This window comes from Hoplias malabaricus, chromosome 10 (genome assembly GCF_029633855.1).
Source record: "Hoplias malabaricus isolate fHopMal1 chromosome 10, fHopMal1.hap1, whole genome shotgun sequence".
In the NCBI taxonomy this organism is placed as follows: Eukaryota; Metazoa; Chordata; class Actinopteri; order Characiformes; family Erythrinidae; genus Hoplias; species Hoplias malabaricus.
Genome location: NC_089809.1, coordinates 17,155,087 through 17,177,652, shown reverse-complemented (window position 1 = coordinate 17,177,652; position 22,566 = coordinate 17,155,087). Strand labels below are relative to the sequence as shown.

Below are 22,566 nucleotides of genomic sequence, written 5' to 3'. Positions count from 1 at the left end.
TGCTGTCCCTCCCCCTCCATCCTTAGCTTCAATGTTCCAGCTCTCCATTGCTGGCTTCAGGACTCCTGGGCTCTACAACTGTGGCTGGCTCTGGGGCTCTGTCTCAGAGAAACAGCATGAGGAAAGGTTTGGACGGTGGAGAGAATTCTAAACGTTGAAAGGCATGTTCTATTTCTGATCCAGATGTATGTAATATTGAATTACTTTTGTTTTTTTCAGATGCATTACTTAAGTAGGAACTGCCTCCATATTTGGGAGACAGCTAATGCATACACAAAATCTCAACAGCTCGAGTTACATACGAGTTTCTGGGGTAATTCTAACTTACAGACGTTTTAAAAGGCAGCTTCTTACTCAAACATAACATCCCACCTTAAAAGACACATACATAAATAAATACCCCTCTAGTCTCACATGGCCTTAAACTGCATTGGAGGGCGGAGCTTCTGAATGAACCCAAAGGGGAGGGGGTAGCTTCTGGCTCTTTTTCAGCACTGCTGACACATCCGACCTCTAAAACCTTCCCCATCATCTGTTTCTGCTCATACACTGAGTTCACCCTTGTTGCAAAAATCATGAGTGTGTGTTAGTGTTAGTGTTTGTGTCTGTCAGATTCAGTGAAGTGGTACTACTTCCTCTGGCTCACAGCCCCTAGAACCCTGTCACTCAGAGAGTGACCCTTGACCTTGAGACTGGCTGACACTAGTGGGCTGATGCTGAGGGTTTGTTTTAGTTTTGTCAGGACAGGCTCTGCAGTGTCATACAGTGTGTGTGTGTGTGTGTGTGTGTGTGTGTGTGTAAAATGATGATTGCCAATGTCAGTGCTGAACAGAACATTTTGTTTGCTCCAGCTGGATGTCTGAGAGATGGATCCTGCTCTACTCCCTGGCCTCAGTGCTGGAAGTTACAGATGAAGCCCAACTGTCCCCATGACCTTCCTCTTGCGTTTACTCAGCAAGCTGCTGAGAGCTCCACCTAACAAATTGTCACAGTGTGTGGCAGCACAAGCACTCTCCTATTGACATGCCCAAGCATGCATGCCTTCACCCACTCCTATACACACACACACACACACACACACACACACACACACACACACAGCTGCCATGCTTTCAGAGACGAAATCAAAGTGCTCTATTAGTGACAGTCCTGTGAGAATTGCACATACTTCTTTGCTCCTGCCTCTCTGCAGCTGCTGGCCTCAAACTCTAATTACAGCATTCATCCAATCAGAACACGCTGAGGGTCCACTTTCTTTCTCTACATTTGTGAGGAGTCAACAACTAAAAAGACATACTAAGATTTATCCAGTTGTTATTTAGTGTAGACCACTTACGACCTAGTTTATATTGCCCAATCCAGTCCCTTTTTAGGCCTCTTAATGGAGAGTGATTGATCTGAGCTTATCAATGTTTCTAAGACTGTGTCCTAATTGTGAACTACACACTAGTACTATATGGTATATACTATATACTAACCTTAAAAGCGTGAGATAAACAGAATATTAACATACAACACAGTTTCAATGCTGTCCACCATTTTTTCAAAAGGATGAAACTCAAATAATTTTCCTCCACACTGCGTAGTGCACAATGTAGGTCATAAAATTAAGTATCTGCACTAAAGCAGTGCAGTCTATGTCAAATATTCAAACCAAGGCACTATTTTTGGGGATTTTAGAAGCTCTTCCCTTTCTGTTTTATTGATTAGTTCTACATGCTAGACCCAGCATATTTAAATGAACTGCACTCCAGAAATCTCCGTGCTAAGCTCCAATATATAAATATATATGTAATAGTGTCAACAGGTGCGGTAGAGAACTAAACACATCCATAGTGTAGTTTATGCTCATTGTAAATAACTTAAAAAAATATTTGTAGCAGCAGTATTTGGGCTTTATGTAAGATAACGTCTGTCAGAGCCTTATTCACTGCCACACAGATCTGCTTAAGACTGACCCCCAAAAATAAACAAGGAGTAAGCCACTTTTCCCACCACTTCTCCCATCTCCCTGCTGTGAAAATTATTTTAATATATAATCCTCATAAAGAATATGCATCAGATGTTAAACCGATAAGAACAGACATTACACTTGATCTTAGCCAAAAGGCTGAACTGGCGTCACCCCTCTTCATTCCACAGTAGTTAATCCATTTCCAGAACATTCACGTAACTAACAGACAGATTAGGAACACGGAGGACACTGCTAGGTTCCTAATTAAGTAGTAATTACATCTACTGGACTAATACTAATTACAAGCTTGACTAATAACTACAATGATAAATGCCATGACATACTGTATCATGTGCTGTAACTGCTTACAGAGCCTTATTTCAAGCTTGCAATTCCAAAACGGCAGGAAACACCTGCTGCATCCTTATAGTAATCCATATCGCATCCAGTAATAATATTGCAATGGATAAAATCCACAGCCTTAAGGTTAAATGTTCCTGTGCCTGCTCTTTCTGATGCATGCTGTTAGGTAATTAGCCAACGATCTCATTAGAGGGGAGGAAGAGAAGGATCGTTACCCCCTGTCTGCCTAGGGGACTGCATGAAGTGCCCCCTCCCACAGAGATCTCTTTAGCCACCGTCTCACACATTGATTCCAACTCCATGGCTTTCATCACATTTCACCCTCAATTTCCTCCCAGCCTACGCGCAAACAAAAAGACACAGGCTCTCTGGTACATGATCCATGTGCACACAGAGAGCTCATGTTTGATTTAACCACAGAAGTGTGTCGAGAAATGATAATAGTGAAGGCAAAATCGTGAAGGGTTTGGGAGAGGTAAATATCGGAACAGATAAGGTGTTTAGAGAGTGCGTAGTGTCTATGAACAGAGGGTGTGTCCTAGAACCCTTTGCAGGGCCTTTCCAATGCTTTCCTGGATTCAGATCATGTCCGGTCTAAGACTAAATTACACTGTCACTGGCGATTTGTCATGGAAATCCATCTCTGCTGCATTTAATGTTGGGCTGAGCTTAATTTGTGCCTGAGAAATTGAGCTTTAATGACCATCACTGACCGAAAGGAGTTGATGTGGCTCCCTAAAGAGAAGCTATAAGTCGTGACACATACACTGATCAGATGTGACATTAAAATGACCTTTTTCTACACTCATTAAATATTTTAGCAGCTATATTTTGTAGTTTTACTGTTACAGACCATAGTCCATCCATTGCTCTGCTCACCATTCACCCTGTTTTTCAATACGCAGGACTCCCACAGGACCATCATAGTGCTGATATGATTTGGATGGTGGATCATTTTCAGTGCTGCAGTGACATTGACATGGTGATGTGTGTGGCTTACACTGAATAGACAAAGCAGTGCTAAACAGCATGCCCAATGACTACATACACTGACTCAACTCCATCCAGCCCACCTTGTATCCTCTAGTCCAGGGGTCACTAATAGGTGGGATGCAGTCCAGGTGCAAACACAGATGGTGTCCTATAACTTATAAAATACTGAAAACTACTTTAAATGGTAGGTTTATTTAAATTGGTGTAATTGTTCTAGCCATTATGGTTCAGGTTTGTCCACCTTGGAAACTCACAGATCAATCGCATTCTTTGTACATATCCAGCCAATCAGACCTCTGCATTAGGATGCCTGCTGGAACTCGATAGACTGACACACAAACGGTAGGGCTCCAGACAGCACTGTTCTGCAGCCAATAAAATAGCCCAATTTTGTGTGCGGTAAAACCAGAATCATTATAAATAAGGAGAATGATAACCGGTTGAACATATAATCCTTTTATGGATAAAGTAATGCCCCCCAGTGAAAAGAGCCAATCAGCTCGCTGGGTATGGATAAAGTCCTGCCCTCCAACAAAAAGACAGCCTAGGTGGTCAGCCTAGGTTAGCCTCTAAAGGTACAAGATATAGGATTGGACCCCAATTTAAATACTTTCCCCACAAGTTACCAAGCAGCTGGATATCCAGCATCTGGAATCACCAGGGGTAATCAAATCAAAGTCAAATCACGAATCAAAGTTCGACAGTCAGCAACACTGGAATCATCCTGTGGAGTTTTATTCTTAATCACAATCTGCCTCAGATACTCCAGTAAACTGATGTCCACCGAAGTCCATGATTTTGTGGATCAGACGCATTAGTGTGAATTGAGAAATGTGGGGAGGGTTGGGGCAGGATGTCTGATGTCCTGGATCTTAAGAGGTCAGAGACCTAGATTTCAAGAGGAGGGCTAGTAACTAATGCTAATCTTAAACCTAATTTTGATATGTATAATTTCTTTCATGTTTTATAACCATGGTGACAAAGGTTTCATGGTCATTAGAACAACTAAACCTTATGTATTCTCATAAACAATAATATATTAAAGGAATAAATCTTTTGCAAATTTAAAAATCATTGAAACTGAAAATTAAACCACTGAAGGTTCCTTTCCTGTTAAATGTGTTGTATGCAACTTCAATCAAAAAACACATTTTATAAGACTGAGAGGATGTTTCCTCACCTTTTGCTAGCTCTCTGGTCAGTTTGAAAACTGGAAATCCTCTAGTGTTTGTACACAAAAGTGACTCAGTAAATGTGTGGGGGGAAAAAAAAGGGGTCTCGGTCCAAAGTGGCACAGGCTTTTTCTCTGTGCATCTCTGGCTCAGCCACGGCTGGGAAACGGCATCTGGAAGGGTCTGGATTACCAAACGTTGAAAACCATGAGAAGAGATGAGGATGTTGTTCTATTTATGCTCCATAGGTGGGTAAAACTGACTTATTTTTGCTGTATTAAGATTACTTAAGGTGGAACTGACTCCAAATTTGGAAGACATCTAACAGTATGAAAATAAACACAGGACTGAATGTGCTAGAAAACTAAACAACTCCAGTTATAAATGAGTTTCTGTGGTAGTTGAAACACTGAATACAAATTTACAGACAAGTTCAACTTAAATGACTTTTTGTACTGCAGTACCCTCAGCACTGATGCCTTGCTGTGTGGCTGCACTGAGGCTGAGACTCATGAGGAAGGCTTTGTCGTGATTTGATAACCTTGTCCTCTGTGCACTCGAGGAACATCTCCGCGAGTGCTGTTTCTCTTCTGAAGTGGCTCTCCAGTGACCCCTGAGGAAACCTTAAGACTCATCCCCCTTTCCTTTCTCACTCCTTCAGTGTGAAGACATATCACACCTAACAGACCATGACCATACAATACAACAGCTCCACATTACAGGAGTGAAGATGAAGCACAGTTTTGACAGCTGGTGCTGCCGTCTGTCTGTCTGTTTCTATCTCTCTCTCTCTCTCTCTCTCTCTCTCTCTCTCTCTCTGTGTGTCCATCTCCTTGTGTAGGTTTATTCCTCTCCATTTTTAGCCAACTTCTCTCTCTCTCTCTCTCTCATATATATATATATACTTACTCAGTGTCCCTTACCCTCTCTCGCTCACACTCTCAAAGTTAACATTTTTTTTGCAGTCTCTCTCACATGTACTACTCCTTTTCCTCCTGCATATCTTTCTCATTGTTTCTCCCTCTCCTTCTCTATTTGCATCTCTCTATAGTTCCTTATCCATCCACCAAGTTAGGTGGATAGTTCAGTTGGTTAATACCTACGCATGCTTAGCAAGCGTGTGCCGGACCCACGAATTGCACAACCATAGCCTTATAATCGATTACCTTCCGCTTTTCCGTGTTTTATATATATATATATATATATATTTATATATTTATTTATTTATTACTGCGACACTGAACTGGACAAGCGGTTACAGATAATGAATGAATGAATGAATATTTATTTATTTATTATTCTAGCCAATGCAAATACCCAGTAAAAAACAAAGTTGTTGTGGATGGAAACATGGCTCATTTTTCTTTTTCTATGGAGTTATTTTTTTTATTGTGCATAAAATTGGTGAATTTTTTGGATGGAATCTCTCTCTCTCTCTCGTGTGTTTGACAGAGTGTAGGTATGGTGACAGTAAAACAATTCTGGCTGGTCTGGAAGTGACTGCTGGCGCCTCTGAGATTTCCCAGCTGTTTCAGTTTTAGTTCCACAGCATCTAGGCCACTGTAGATAAGCTCACCTGATTGGCCAGAAGTGCAAACCTACTGGCACAGGTACAGCAGCATACCTGCAGCACACTCCTGCAACATACTCACACACACACAGGGACATTCAACATGTTCACTCACAGCTCACAGTCCTTTTAGTGCGTGTGGAGCCTGTTCCCAACCTGAAATTAGAGGAATACTTCAGCTTTTCTCAACAGAACCCCTATCTGCCACATCTGCACCAACATCTGCCCAAAGGATGCTCAAATCAACTGGCAATCTGTTCTTGTATGAGTTCAAAATTGCCGTCTGTGATAATTAACCATACAGTAGAGAATAAGCAAAAAAGATGAGAGAAAGAGATGAAAACGAGGGACAATGGTTTTACCTGTAAACCAATTAAATAAAAATTCTATGTGCTGTTGAGACCAGGCAATGACAAAGGTGTATAAATAATTAGCCTCAGACTGGTGGTTGGTGTAGTGTAGTGTAGTGTAGGTTGGTGGTTAACAACTGTTCCTCACCACACCACACTACACTAACAAGAGTGCCTGGACAAACAATTCATTACAGGTGCCTACTCTGTAACCTGCTTAGAACTGTAAGTCTCTCTCAGTCTAAATGCCATTAATAATAACCAGGATTTCAGCATATTGAAATTTCTATTAATAATAATGTAATTTGTTTTTTTTAATAAATAAATATATAAATATCTACTATCTCTTTGATTATATACCTTTTTCCCCTTAAGTAATGCAAGAATTATGTTCTTGTTTAAGTTTTTTTTTACTCTACTGCTACTGAATAAAACATTCATTACTGAATATAAAAATACAGGAAAAATATATATTTTTTCCTAATACAAATAAATGAAAAATAACTTTGAACTGACCTATTCATATTCATTTATTTGATTATAGCATGGTTACTCATTCAATTACGATACATGACAGTAAAAGTTGGCTGAGTTACACAGTATTTATGGCTGGTATGAACAGATATTTGTTATTTTATGGTTTGCTTTTTTAAACAGCAATTTAAACAGAAAACTGCATCTGCCTTAATGCATACTCAAACAGATATACACTTACACTGCTGTAATTAGAGTTTTCCTCACTTTCACTTATTCTTAATAATTTATGTAGAGACTTGCAACGTTTGAGAGTGGGAGCAAGACAATATTCAATTGCACCTTATGCAAATGATAACAAAGTTGACAGACGGCAGCCAATCAGATTGTTAAGATGTGTCGTGGTGTGTTACATCATGCATCTGGTACATATTCAAACTGTTCACTGAAATCAGTGTTAATGAGAGATGGAGGGGAACGAACTAAGAGTTTTATATTGGAGGGCACCCACATGATCCTCAAAGATTCGTTGGGTCCTGCTTTTTTTTTTTTAAGTTCATCTCCCAACCTTTAAAATTCTGTCTGGGCCACAATTCATTTCTTCATATGATGCAATGAAAAGACAGAAGTAATATATGGCTCCCTTGTGTGCAGAATGCCCTGGAATCTATCAGAATTAATTCACATATCATTATTGTGCAGTTTTTAAAGCAAACAAAATGTTAACAATTTGTTAGGATTGAAGTAGATGACTTTTTGTGACTAATGTTGCAGCAGTCAAAACCCTGAGATTATAAAAGGTTATATACACAAGAAGAAACGAGCCCCACACAAGGCTTAACCGTGTCTATGAAACCGACTCATAGTTTATTAAGACAGACAGTATAATCAGACATATGTAAAGATACACTGAATATTATTGAAACATATGAAGAGTCTAATGATATACTTCAGAGATGAATATTGGTGCCTGACTAATGTTTCTCAGAAGCTTGAATTTGAAGAGCGCATGAATTTACATTTTACGTTCACAGCCGCAGTGTTGAGCTAGAGAGGAACAAAAATGCAGATACTGTAAAGAGCAAACTGAAACAGAGCCAATTCAGCAAAGTGAACATAGCAGTACTGTAAATACTCTCTCTCTCTCTCTCTCTCTCTCTCTCTCTCTCTCTCTCTCTCTCTCTCTCTCTCTCTCTCTCTCTCCCACACACACGGAGTGCTGATGCCTCTGGGATTTGGTGGGCCGGCGCGGTCTCCCTCTGGTGACCTCTACTCTCAATTACACAGAGATTACCCAGCAGCCTCGGCACAGGCTTGTCAGCCTCTATAAATCTACAGGCGACACAGTTACACTCACTCCATCCTGCTAATAGCATCAGAGAGAGAGAGAGAGAGAGAGAGAGAGAAAGCGATAGAGAGACAGAGAGAGAGGGAGGAAGTGTGTTTGTACAGAGAATAAGAAGAAATAATAAAAGTGTCAAGCAAAGTGAGGATCAACTTGAAAAAGAAATATTCAGATCAGCCACAACATTAAAACCACCGATGTTTGAAGGGAATAACAATGATCATCTTATTACATTGTCACATGTCAAGGGGTGGGGCACCTTAGGCACCAGGTGAACAGAGAGTTTTTAGGTGAGAATTTGAGGCATGGAGCGAAGGACACCAAGTGCATCGCAGCTTGTTGAGTATGGAGCTCCATAGCTGCGGACCAATAAGAATGCCCTTGCTCACCCCTGACCTCTGCTGAAAGCACTTACACTGGGCAAGTGACCATCAGAACAATGGAAGACGGTGCTCTGATCTGATGAATCACATCGTCTGACTTCCCGGCATGGAACCTGGATCCAAGATCCAGATTTAAAGCCCTTTATGGGGAGAAGGCTAGCTAGCATACCACCTACCTAGACAACAGCTGCGGACATAGTGCACCTCTTCATGTCAAAGGACAAAAAGTTCAAGACAAAAGTTTTATTCTGACCAGATATCTGTGGGATGTTTTGAAAAAGGCAAGCCCGATCCACTGAGGCCCACTCTCTCACAGGTCTTTAAAGACCCATTGCTGACATCTTGGTTCCAGATGCCACAGGACACCTACAGAGGTCGTGTGGAAACGGGTCAGCGCTGTTCTCACGGTAGGAGTGGAACGTACACCATATTAAACATGTGGTTTTAATGTTATGGCTGATTCAAAAATGTCTGAAAAAGAGAACAAGTGAGAGAAATGAATTGTGTGAGTGTGTGAGACAAAGAGAGAGAGAGAGTTACATACAGATGGAGCTGTGCTCACTCTGTTGCTCATGGGCAACCAATTTGTTTTCTGTGGACTGATGATGATGATATCAGAATTCTCCCTCGAGCAAAATCTGCCTCTTGCTGGGAGCTAATTGTGACATATTAGCATTAAAAACACTTTTATTGGCATGGTGTCAACAGAACAGCTCCACTTTCCTACTTCAGTGTAGCCTGCTGATAAGGAACGGCAAGGGCCAGCAGGTCATCTCCACTGCCCTCAACCACACACACACACACACACACACACACACACACACACACAAGCCTTCACACACCTCGACAACTTACCACGCACTCCCTCTTTCTCACTCCACTGTCCACCTCCTTCTCTCTGTCTCACTCTTAGAGAGCCTCCCCCTCTCTCTCTGCTGCCGACCTCCCTCTCTCTCTCTCGCTCATCCTTAGACACTTCTCTCTCACTCATTTTGTGCCTATCCATCTCTCTTACAGCAGTTTGGATTTCTGTGGTCCCCCTTTAGACGGTGTCTCTAATAACCATGTAGTTTCACATTATGTGCTACAATAATGCAACTACTGGCATCGTATTCATTGTTACAGAGGGATTACAGCAGTACAGCTGATGTAAATACATCTGTGTGTCAGCAGAATATATGCTGTCAACTGTCAAATCATGCCTGGGTACACACATTTACATACACTGTTGTACTCTAATTCATTTGTGGACGTTAATACATCAGTTCCACTTTTGTTAACAGTTTTATTAACGTGTAACTACAGAGAGACTAGAGATGACCTTAAAGCAGGACCTACTTGTTGTCTCTTTCGTATATTGTCATGAAGTGTTAAGCATATTTGTGTAAAGCTGTGTCGGAATTAACCTCCTGGATGGGTAAACGCTCTCTCACTCTCCCTGCCTCCACTCGCTCGGGATGCCGTGCCAAAACCGACGCGCAATGAGTCAAAGCACTGAGTCAGTCACAGCTTGAGCGCTGGAGCAGGATGCTGAAGACTCCATCATCTCATTCTCTCTCTCTCTCTCTCTGATAAGAAGGCTCCATGCCTAGGGACTGGCTCTGTAACAGAAGCTCCTGGAAAGATGGCCTTTAATAAGTAGGACACTCCACGCATACGGAGAAGATTTAAGGCCTGATACCGCTTTTGCCAGAGAGTTTTGACAGTGATATAACTACATATTACTACATATCCCACGATTCAACTCAACCACAGCTGATGATAAGCTTCTCCCATATATTATAATACATGTTTCTGCCAACTGTCATTTAGTAAGTCAGAATAGTTTCAGAATTATAACACCATCAGGATAGAAAGATGAAAAAGCACATCATATGTAATTGTGCACTACTATCGGTTATGATTGTCCTAAGACACTATACTTGTAATGATTTGCTGCCTTAGGAGCACATACTAATATGTATCTCATAATTATGAGCTAGAATCTCTAGAGCAATTACAGTATTTCACAGGGAGTATCTCATATGTATGCATGAATAAGGAACAGTTATATTCCCTAATTAAAGGTACAGAATATGCCCTCTTGAGGGTACCATGACAGTGACAGTGCACGGCATTAAAGCACACTTAGTGGCAAAGAGTTCTTTGCTTGTTATAGGTGTTTAATCAGAGGGGTTGGGTCTTTGGTTTCCTGCAGCAGTAAAAATCACTGGAATCTAACTGTAGCCAGTGCTTTTAATTGTAATGCATTTAGTAGACGCTCTTATCTACTGTGAATTATACAAAAAGTTTTGTTTTCACTTCAAAAGAACACACTGCAATAGATTAAGAGTAGAGAAAATCTACAGATAAAATTCTCATAACTGAAAACAGTCTGCATCATATATGTGGCATTGCTGCTGCTGAATACAGATTTAAATGAATGTGTGTGATGTCATGCGATGTACAGCGACATACAGCTTTTGTGGCAGGATTCTGCTGCCTCGATAACACTCCATTATTCACAAGTTCCTGTCTGACTATCTGCAAACTGCAACCTGTTATACACACTCTCTCTCACTCCCTCTCCCTCTCTCTCTCTTTCTCTATACCACCCCCACCCTCCATCCCCCATTCCTGTCTCCTCCACTGTGGCTGAGTGACGATGCCGGACATTATCCTGCCCACTCCACACTCCTCATGGAAAGTTTTCCCTGAGGCATCCAACAAACTGGGCCCATATATAACAACAAGTCTGCCCCTTCCTGTCAGCCTCCTGGCCTCGGTGTGAATCTGCACACACTTGATTAAAAGACCATTACCAGGATTCATACAATGTGTACAACCTATAGTTTACACAACGTAGATATATATGTGGATTGATGAGTTATACAGTGTATTAATCTGCCATTCTCTTGTGTAACATTCTCCCACAACAGTTTACAGCACTTTACATGGTCGCTAATATCTCTTAAAGAACAAATCTATGGACATACTTTTGCAGCACTTTGTTTTTTCTTAATGGAACTCATAATGAATGCAGTGATGAATATATTCTTCTCGCCTGCCATTTTCAAATTATTTTATTTGTCCAAAAAATAAATAATTAAATAAATAAAAAAAACTACAAGTGTACCATAAACTGTATTTATGTGCCTAATAATTACTCATGATGCATAACTAGATTTTAGGGATGCATTGATCCGATATTAAGAACGCACATCAGGTATTAGCTGGATCGGGTATCGGATAAATAGGCCAATCATTGAGACCGATCTACTTTCGATTCAAATTATTCTAGCTTCTTATTTTCAGCTGCTACATTTTATTTTGTATTGCACTAAAGGTTTTCATGCCCCCTCCAGGGTGTATTCCTGCCTTGCGTCCAATGATTCCAGGTAGGCTCTGGACCCACCGCGACCCTGAATTGGATAAGTGGTTACAGATAATCAATGAATGAATGTTTACAATGTTTGATTACTGGCTGCATTTGACAAAGTTATTTGTTTATTCTCAGGTTCAGCTGCTATATTTTAATTTGGATTTCTGTTTAGACTAAATGTTTAAAAATAAGATTGATTACTCTGTGTGTGTTTGACAAAGTGAAGCTGCTTATTTTCATTTTTGAATGATACATTTTATATATTTTAATATATTTTAAGAAGTTCGACTCTTTTTTACTTTGAATTTGAATGCTGTGCCAAGGTCAGTTTATTAGGTCAGTACAGTTTATTAATTAAACAATGGTATTGGATCGGTATGGGGTATCGACCAATACTCGAAGTATCGGTTTCAGAACCGAAGAACGTCAGATCGGTCCATCCCTACTAAATATAACTTATTAATTATGCATACTTACATATCCCAATGAGCACGTTTTCCCTCACATACACAATACTGCAATGTAACCTACCTCTACAATTAATAGGGTAACACTGCACTGGCACTTTACTGCTGTGGTCACCTTGACCTGCAAGTACCTCATCCATGCATCTGTGCGCATTGCACAGCTGGACTACGATATATACTATGTTTACATTGTATATTTGTTTTAAATTCTATTTTATTCTACTTTGTACTTTGAGTTGTACATCTGTACGTAAGCTGCCGGAACAATTTCCCTTTGTGGATCAGCACAGCTTTATCTTATCTAATTATAGATGTAGTAATGTTAAAAATATCTGGACTGCTTTATGTTGTATATGTTCTTATTTTGGAGATTCCTTTAGCAGCTCGTTGATGAGGACAGCCATTGAGCAGCGGTGCATGTCACAGTCCTCGACAACATTCACAATTTGATACCTAACCTGTCCCTATACAGCTCTATCTCGTCCTCTCCTTGTCTCGCTCCTTCGCTCTCTTTATCTTCTCTTTCACTCTACTGTACTCTTCATCTGCAATGTCATTTCTTTCCCATTTTAAACATAAATAAGCAATAACAGGTTAATATGCAAACGGCAACATCACCAACATCAATCATTCCTCTTCTTGTTATTGTTATCACTGGGCTCTCTTTCCGGTCTCACTCAGTCTCTCTCCATCTCCCTCTCATCCATCTCCCTCTCTCATTCTGTCTCAGCCTGTGATATCATCTTTCACCCACCCACAGCCCCCCATCATTGAGAGAAAAACAGCTCCTCCCTGGCCCTCGGAAATACATCACAGAGTGTAAAGAGTTATTTCCAATTCACTTTGACTAACTGCTGCCAAAGCAAAGGGAAGCAACACACACACCCACCCTTACCAAAACTCACTTAAGATAATCCTATTACATTCTCTTTCTCTATACACCCAGCCCTATTCTCTCTCTTTTTCTGGCCCCTCCACTCCTTTTCTATCCACCCTCCATTTCTCTCTCTCACTCCTCCGTTTCTAGGCATCTCATTGTCTCTTTGTCTACCTCACTTTCCTCATCCACTCCTCCTCTCTCACACACAATTTATTCTCTATACACATCTCCCGCTGTCTGCTGCCCCTCTTTCTCCTTCCCTCCATCCATGATCCATGTCCACACTGTTCTAGCCTCTGGCTCCTGTTCTTTTTCTTGGTCTCTCTTAGACTTTACTCATCCACTACCCATTCCCCCATCCTTTTTCCTGCTCTCTCTCTCTCTCTCTCTCTCGTTAGAGTGTGCTCCAACATGATTCCTTTCACCACACCTGGATAATCACACTACTATACCCCCCCCCCCCCACACACACACACGTGCACACACCAAGCTCTGCTTGTTTCTTGTCCTCCTGATTTTCAGTGAAATCTGAGGAGTGAGGCAGTGCTGTCACACTGACCGCAAAATAACAGGCCACAGTGAGGGTCCACATTACGCTGAGAAGAAGGAGGGGGAGATGTTATTTGGACTATTTTCCTCTGTAGGTGCAGCACAGAAAAACCCAAAGCCAGACAACACTGACATAAATAATGGATTAATAGAGAAAAAAAGTTTTCTATAAAATACATGAGTGTCAATATTTCAATGCAGGCACACAGACACACTCCCACTCTCTCACACATAGATACACACACACACACACACACACACACACACACACACAGTTCTTTCATGCCACACACACACTGATCTCCAGCGAGGCAGTGTACATCAAAGTGAGCAGGCAACAGCCTGCCATAAATCCTGCTGACGCACGGGTGTATTTGATAAGACTCATATATAGAACCTTAAAGGGGGGTGGGGGGTGCTGTTGCAGGGGGGCATTTCTTCTTCGAAACTACTCAACCTACTCTGCTTCAGAAGCTGCTGAGATTCTCTCTCTCTCTCTCTCTCTCTCTCTCACACACACACACACACACACACACACACAAAGAAAGAGAGACATGTCCTATCATTAAATATTTATCGACATAAGAGAAAAACACAACACCAATAAACGAAGCAAGTCTATCCAGATTTGATTCAGTTGTGATTCTTTATAAAATTGTAAATCTCAGCGTTTTGATTCGGACACTTCAGGTAATGATTCACATGAACTCTCAAATGATTCAATTTGATTCCGAATTTTTAGGACATTCATTCATTCATTCATTTATTCATTATCTGTAACAGCTTATGCAAATCAAGGTCGCAGTGTGTCCGGAGTGTACCCAGAATCACTGGGCGCAAGGCCAGAATACACCTTGTTGGGGGAGCTAGTCCTTCACAGGGTGACGCACACTCACACCTACGGACACTTTTGAGTCGCCAATCCACCTACTAACGTGTGCTTTTGGACTGTGGGTGGAAACCGGTGCACCTGGAGGAAACCCACGCGGACACAGGGAGAACACATTTTTAGGACATGATCCCGTAAATGTAATTTACAATTTACAACAAGGGTACACTAATTCAAATAAACCATTAACAAGCCTTAATAAATTGTTAGGTACTGTCACAATCATGAAGTAATGATAATAAACAAGAATCATTGACTAGCATTTGTTTAGTATTTTATAAAATGCTGTAATGATGCTAGTTCTTGTTCCTATCATGACTTAATAATTAATTGTGACTTTACTACTGTTATCTATTGAATTCAACCGTGATCCATACACCGATCTGGCACAGTTTTTACGCCAGATGCCTTTCCTGAAGCAACCCTCCCTATTTTATCCGGGCTTTGGGACTGGCTCTGCAACGCAATGCATTGCAGTGGCTAGGTACACAGACTCACACCTATGGACTATCTTACGAGTCGCCAATCCAAGTACCAAAGTGTGTTTTTGGACGGTGGGAGGAAACCGGAGCACCCAGGAGTGTCTTATAGGCAACATGAACAATACAGGAAAGTAGCAAGATAATTTATTTTGATCAAACGCTAGGAACATAAATGAACATTAATATATTTGTTTGTAATGGAAAATAACCATTCAAATCTAAAACCATTAGATCAATACATCTCAGAAGTTTATATTTGTATACTCTTGCAGTAGAGTGTCTAAATGATGGGCTTCCTTCAGCGAGGCATGTCGAGTCTGGGCTGTGATCTCACAATCTCCTGTCAGGTTGATTGACAACTGCACCGACTTTGCAAACTACTAATTCTGTCCAATTACACCCAATAATAATACAGGGCAATAAATGTGTATTTGCAATGGATTATGAGGCCCATTGGATCAGATCAGGTTCCCTTGTCAGTGTCAAAAATAAATGCAGCTATACTCAGGTGTGTGTGTGTGTGTGTGTGTGTGTGTGTGTATGTGAAAGACAGAGAGAGAGAGAGAGAGAGAGAGAGAGAGAGAGAAAAGTGGTTCTTGACATTTTGATTTGGGCTCTCCACATATACAGAGCTGAATATCACTGGAAATGTTTATAGTTGCAGTATCTTCTTGTAATACGCTGACATTTCTAAGCCTTCCAGACGCCAATCACACACACAAAAGTAAAATCCTAAACCTTCTGCCAGGGGAAAGTTGGGTGACATTTAGACCTTTTCAACACTGAAGACACAATTTTATCAACACAGGTCTGAGTTTATGTTTTCCTGAAGGACACACGCACACGCACATACACACACACACACACACACTTCAAACAGCATTTCACTAGTTTCAAATATTCATTGATGTTGGCAAAAGTAAAAAAACACAAAATAATTAGTTATTGCACCAGTAACAAGTTATTACCCAGAAACTTACCCAGAAATTTCAGATGTGCTGAAATTATGCTAATCATAAAAAATACTTTTTCACTTTGTTTCTGACTAGTTGTGTTTTTATATTGTCAGGTATCGAGTAATGTATAATTACAGACTGATCAGCTGCTCACAGGAAAAGTGTAGCATGTAGATGTTGCAGTAAATAAAGCCACTGCCTTCCACATAGAAGAATAGTACGTGTTTGGGTAAAGAACAGATCAGTAAGAACTCCTGTTATCAGCTGGTATGAGAAGTACAGGGTGGGCCATTTATATGGATACACTTTAATAAAATGGGAATGGTTGGTGATATTTACTTCCTGTTTGTGGCACATTAGTATATGGAAGGGTGGAAACCTTTCAAGATGGGTGGTGACCATGGCGGCCATTTTGAAGTCAGCCATATTGTTTTTTCCAATGGGAAGAGGGTCACGTGACACATCAAACTTATTGGGAATTTCACAAGAAAAACAATGGTGTGCTTGGTTTTAACAGAACTTTCTTCTTTCATTAGTTATTTACAGGTTTCTCTTTGTTTACACCCATATAGTAATGTGCCACAAATAGGAAGTTAATATCACCAACCATTCCCATTTTATTAAGGTCTATCCATATAAATGGCCCACCCTGTAGTAAACCTGTCTGTACATCAAACTTTGACTATGAGTAGAAACAATTCATATTTATTTATTAATATCTAGGAAAACCACAGTTAAAATATAGTACCACATTTTATCAACTTGAGAGCAGTAAGTAGCGAGAACACATCCTCTGAATTTTTTAAAAAATGGTTTTGATTAAAATCATGAACATCACATGTAAGGAAAATGCTTCCCTCTTTATATTGTTATTACAGCATCTGGATTAGTCTCAAACAGCTTCTTGGTTTTTACATAAGACACTAGATAGAAGCCCTAGTTTCTGCCACTTAGGAAGTATACAATGTAGGCAGTAGGTATGAACTAAGACTGCTTTGGTCTAATGTGTTAATAAAGCATATATTACATTAGGGAACAAGAACCAACATGTTTAACATGGAACAAATCAGAAACCAAGACCTCTTTATCCAGAGTGAACTGTTTGATGATGTTACTATTCATTTCCTGTTAAACTTTTACAGAAAAAATGCAGAATAACTACCTGAGTTGGCATTATTGTTCTTTCCTAAAGCATTTACAGAATGAGATTTCAGCAGAATGAGGTTTTAGCATTTCATTTATTTATTTAGTCCCTGTTTTCAACTATTTTGTTTTTAAACTTTCAGTTCATATTGCCTCTGTATTTATATAAACGCAAGTACCGCTTTAAGAAGTGTTACAGCATATTTTGGATACAAGCATGACAGTGAAGCTGTTCTTCTTATGGTTCCTGTCTCAGCACTACATCTCGGATGTTATAGCACCTTTCTCACTTCACTATGAATGCGGGTGCCACCCTGGGTGTTATACTACTATTGTTGTTTGTGGAACACTGAGCTCAGCACTCTTAAGAGAGGGGACCGCAGTGCATCTGAGACCAGATCCCTGTCACATCACGGGGCGTGAGGTGGGAAACCAGTTGCCTGACACAATACTGTCAGAGTAAAGGCAGGAATGAAACACTATCGTCCAAACTAGGGGGGGAAGTGTCTATTTTCAGCTCGACTTTGTTACACTTAACCACTAAACAATTTGCTACTGTCCCCATTTGAATGCCGACTGGCCCATGATTGATTTACCAATCTTCTTACTGGACTGACGTATTCTTGGTAAGAATGGATTTTCATGCATTGTTTAGCAGTGCTATGTCTTCTATAAACAGCCCTAACAAAGAAGCATTTCAACAAATGATTATACTTCAATTTAAGAAACAGATTTATTGACAAGATATTGACACCTAGTGTCCTGGATGTACCGGAAATTCTGTGCAAATCTATTATAAACGATATTCATGAAGGAGATTTTTCAGATGGTCATATCCAGAGTGACTTAAATTGTGATGATGACAGAAGTCTGTTTAACATTGATCAGTTAAATTTTCTGATGACTTCTGGCTACATATGAAAATATACAACTGGTGTAAAACTTTCTTTAAAAATGATTTCAATTTTTTTTGCGTATAGTAAAAAACAAACTGTATTTAATTCAGGTTTGCAATTTTCTAGTTTTTCATTTCAGCTTCTAACAAAACTTACTCAATTTTCCGGCTTGTACCATTAGACTTACCATAGACTTTACCTCTGTACAGTAAATAATGTCTTATTTGTAAACATCATGGACTGACATTAGACACTTAGTCCTACCAGTTTCATTAGAAGAAAAATTAGAAAATGGAGTGTAGAGTCATTTTATTCCCATTTTTGCCAGACCGGTCTAGAAGATGCATTTTCATTTACTGACCGACTGACTGACTCCTAATGCTGAAACACACATGCGCGAATAGGAACTGTTTGTTCAGCCATAGTTCACAGAGAGGACGTAAGGTGGTATTTCACATTTCAGTTCGTGAATTTAATTTGGAAACGTTCGGTGCGTTTCAACCAAAATATACTTGTTCGCAAACTAGAAAAATTTGTTCCAAGCTGGAACCAACATGTTGGTTTAACATTTTACACTGAATAAATAAGCAATTGTAATTCTTAAAATCAACAAAATGTTCTTGGTCTTTGTTCTTTGGTGGTATATCACCTAGTATTTATTTTTAAATAAAACAAACAAGTAAAATACTGATGCTGGGGTTACATATTATGAACTAAACTTTGTGCTCCTGTTTCATTTCTGCATTTATTAGTCCTGCCCTCCATATTTTCTGTACAACACAATCACATAATTAACACCCACATATAAATAAAAACATTGTTATGAAGCACCAAAGCTTTTCTAGACCTTCCAATGACAAGGGTATGTATTTTGGGCATTGCCTGTTTTTGAAATGCCAGAAACACCTCTGTGACAATGGCTATATGGCTAACAGAGGTCCAGCAAATCTAGGCTTGCCTAATTTCTCTTTGTTTTCTGAAATTAGGATTGTGAGAAGCAGAAATGAAAAAACTAGGGAGTTGAAAAGATGAATTAAATATACAACAACTACAACAATAAAAAAATATAAATAAATAAACACAATTAATACATAACAAACACATAATTACATTTTCAGATTTAGCCACAATGAACCGATAAACATTACGTACCAGGTAGTGTTAAGAGTCTTGCCCAAGGACTCACTAGTGTAGTGTGGTGTTCCTGGCAAGGCTAGGAATCAAACTCTAGTCTGCTATACAAAGAGCAGTGATGTTACCCACTACACTAAACTGTGGAGCTACAATAAGTTGCTTACATACAAACTCCTTTTCATCATTATGTTTTAGCTTGTTTTTTTTTTGTTTGTGTGTGTGTGTGTGTGTGTGTGTGTGTGTGTGTGAAGCACTAAACGGACAAATGAGTATCAGCAGTTTGACTCTTAACATTATCATATTAGCAGCTTGTAAGCGAAGGCTGAGTCAGCACTGCTGCAGTGAGAGAGGGAAAATAGACAATGATATCAGGACACTTTTTCCCCACAGAAAACAATGCTGCTCTAAAGGTTACGGCAGGAGCCAGGAGCCAGGGACAGACGTAATGTTGATTGGCTGTCCTCAGGTTGCAATCAGTCAAGTTTGTAGTGGTGGGTTAAAGGGACAGATGGAGAGGAGTGCGGTTCTGGAGCAGAGGTCTGCCCTAACTACGTGTTCAGGAGATAATGCAGCACTTTACAAACACACACCACCGGGGCAACACTCCACAATTACCTGGGTTTTTACTCTTGCACACGCAAGAGCAAAAGCATTGATAACTTTACCTTGAGAAACCTACAGATACGATGAGAGACAAATAAAACACACATACACAAAGTCAATTTAGAGAAAAGTGCAGACGAGCACACGTACAGCTATTAATGGCCTTGCTGCTCACTACCCAATCCAAATTCCCCAACATCACCTCCATTCGTATTCTTATTTATGGATGTCATTAAGAACGAGGGAGAGAAGGGGCTGCTATTTAAGAAAAGATTAAGAGAGGGGACAGAGACGAATGCTTGCGGACATTTTTTTTTTTTTTTTTTACGCACTGCAGATTCTCCCTCTGTCTCATGCACTAGGTCCACACCCGCCAATGAACTCCTCCCCTTTAACAATGATACAAGGATACATCAACAAGACAGAGAGAGAGAGAGCCTGGGAGTTTGTGGAGAGAGAAAAAAAAGTGGGATTTTGTGAGAAGAAAGACAAAAGTTGTTAGAAGAGAAAGAAGGCAGAAAAACGTATGTGCAAAAAGCAAAAATGAGATTACCAGTTCATTTCAGTGCTTTAAAGCTTAATAGCCCCTCAAAAAGGAGCTCTTGATTCAATAATAAGGAACAGATCAGTCCAGCCAACAAGCTTCGCTTACGGCCATACTACTATCACAATACCTGATCTTGGCTGGTCTCTAAAGCTAAGCAGGTTCTGCTCTGGTTAGTCCTTAGATGGGAGACTACCTAGGGACACTAGGTCCAGTAAGCTTTTCCCTTAGGCTTCCATTTTGAAGGAAGTGACCACAGGAGTATATGAACCAAAGAAGAAGTAACTTAACAAGCCTGAGATTACAAAGTCACTTCACTACTTGAAAGTTCTGCAGCATGTCACAATGAGCAAACACTCTTGATTTAGTCATTAGAACCAGACCACTTCAGCCAGTGAAATTCACTTATGTCATGCTACTCTCACCATACCTGATCTTGGCCGGTCTCTGAAGCTGGAAAGGGAAACTACTTAGGGACCCTAGGTATGGTAAACTATTCGTTTAGGCTGCTATTTCAAAGGAAGTAACCATAGAAGTCAATGCATTTTAAAGTTTTGTATCTACACACATGGTCGGTTTTAACAGCTACATTAACCATGCAGGTGCACTTTGTTGTTCTGCAATACTGATTATAGCCCATTTGTGGCTGTGCATACATGGTTAGTTCCCTTTCACCCAGTTTTTCAACAATTGGAACCTCATCCTCTAGTTCTAGTCACTGTTCTTCGGATTATTTTCACTCAGACAATGACACTGAGGTATTTAAAAGCTCTAACAGCACTGCTGTGTCTGATCGACTGACACAAGGACAACACACACAAAGTCCCTAAGTATAAAACAAATTGCACCTACAGGGTAAGTCGAGCTAAGTAAAGTGACAAACAGTATAGAAACAAGGAGGTCATTTTAAAGTTATGCTTGATAACTGTGTGTTTGTGTGTATGTACGTTCTATTATACAGAGAGAGAGAGATAGAGAGAGAGAGAGAGAGAAAGAGAGAGAGAGAGAGAGAGAAAGAGAGAGAGAGAGAGGGCATCTAAAGAGTTTAATGTGCTTAATAAAGAGAATATAATATCTGAAGCATTAGTGCTCAAAATGAAGCCAAAATGAGAGGAGCTGACCTCAGCTTAGATCAGGACCAGAAAAAAAAGAGAAAAAAAAGAGAAAAAAAAACCTCAAACTCAACTGAAAGAATGCACATCACCATCAGTTTAAAAAGCACAGATCATTCTTATCTCACTAGTTACATTGACATTTTGTTTGTGATTTGTAATTTTATTTCTTAGCTGAATTAATTCAGCACATTATTAATCATGAGAGTTGGTGAAATGTGGTTCTGCAGATTGTTGTGATATGTACACCATGACTGCATCCCTGAATTAAGAGGACATTAAATGACAGATTTCACGGGTTAAACATATTAAGGAGCTGTGCTTTGTATTTTGTTTCAACGGGGTCCAGCCCATGCCTGATTCAGAAGATAGGACCCTGTTAAATTTAAATGAAGTTTGTTTTTCTTACTTTGGGTGAGTGAACTGGTCGACCAGCGAGGCTTTCTCCACCAAATCTCCTCCAACGCTTCGGACCAAGTCATAGAAGTCATTCTCTGTGTAGCCTTCAGCCGGCAGCCAAAAGGAGATGTTGTTAAAAAGTGGTGGATATTTACTGAGGGGCTAAGAAAAAGACAGAGGAGAACAGCATAAACACTTTAAATCTAGGTGCTCATTGCCCAAGCCTATAAACTAAATTATACACAATTTAAGTGTCCAATTACTGCATCAAAAAGATTTAGCCTAGTAGTAAAATGATACAGGTTTCCTATCACTGCTAACTTAATAAGAAGCAATGATTAGAATTTGGCATAACATTAACTGGAAACATTATCCAGTGAAGGGCTTTATGAATAATATACACGGAATATAATCAATCAGCCAAGACATATTTAGTGTCATATGGTTACTTCTCTAGCTTTGCACTGAAGCTTGAAGGTCAAATTTTTAACAAACTATCTCAGCAAATTCAGCTAAAAATAATCACTGGATTAGGAACGTCTGCCTT

At 39.9% G+C, this 22,566-nt stretch overlaps 1 protein-coding gene and 1 pseudogene across 3 annotated transcripts in view; both read right to left on the bottom strand.

The window, feature by feature from the left end:
- fars2 (phenylalanyl-tRNA synthetase 2, mitochondrial) overlaps window positions 1–22,566 on the bottom strand; it is a 181,514-nt gene that overhangs the window by 45,869 nt on the left and 113,079 nt on the right. For 2 of the 3 annotated variants that reach the window (XM_066683027.1, XM_066683028.1), the window contains one exon: window positions 22,030–22,181. The exons of the other annotated variant lie outside the window; for it this stretch is intronic. In XM_066683027.1, coding sequence (XP_066539124.1) covers window positions 22,030–22,181 — 152 coding nt within the window. The remainder of the gene's footprint in view (window positions 1–22,029; window positions 22,182–22,566) is intronic. 3 annotated transcript variants of the gene reach the window in all.
- LOC136709127 (U2 spliceosomal RNA) lies at window positions 1,943–2,122 on the bottom strand (annotated as a pseudogene).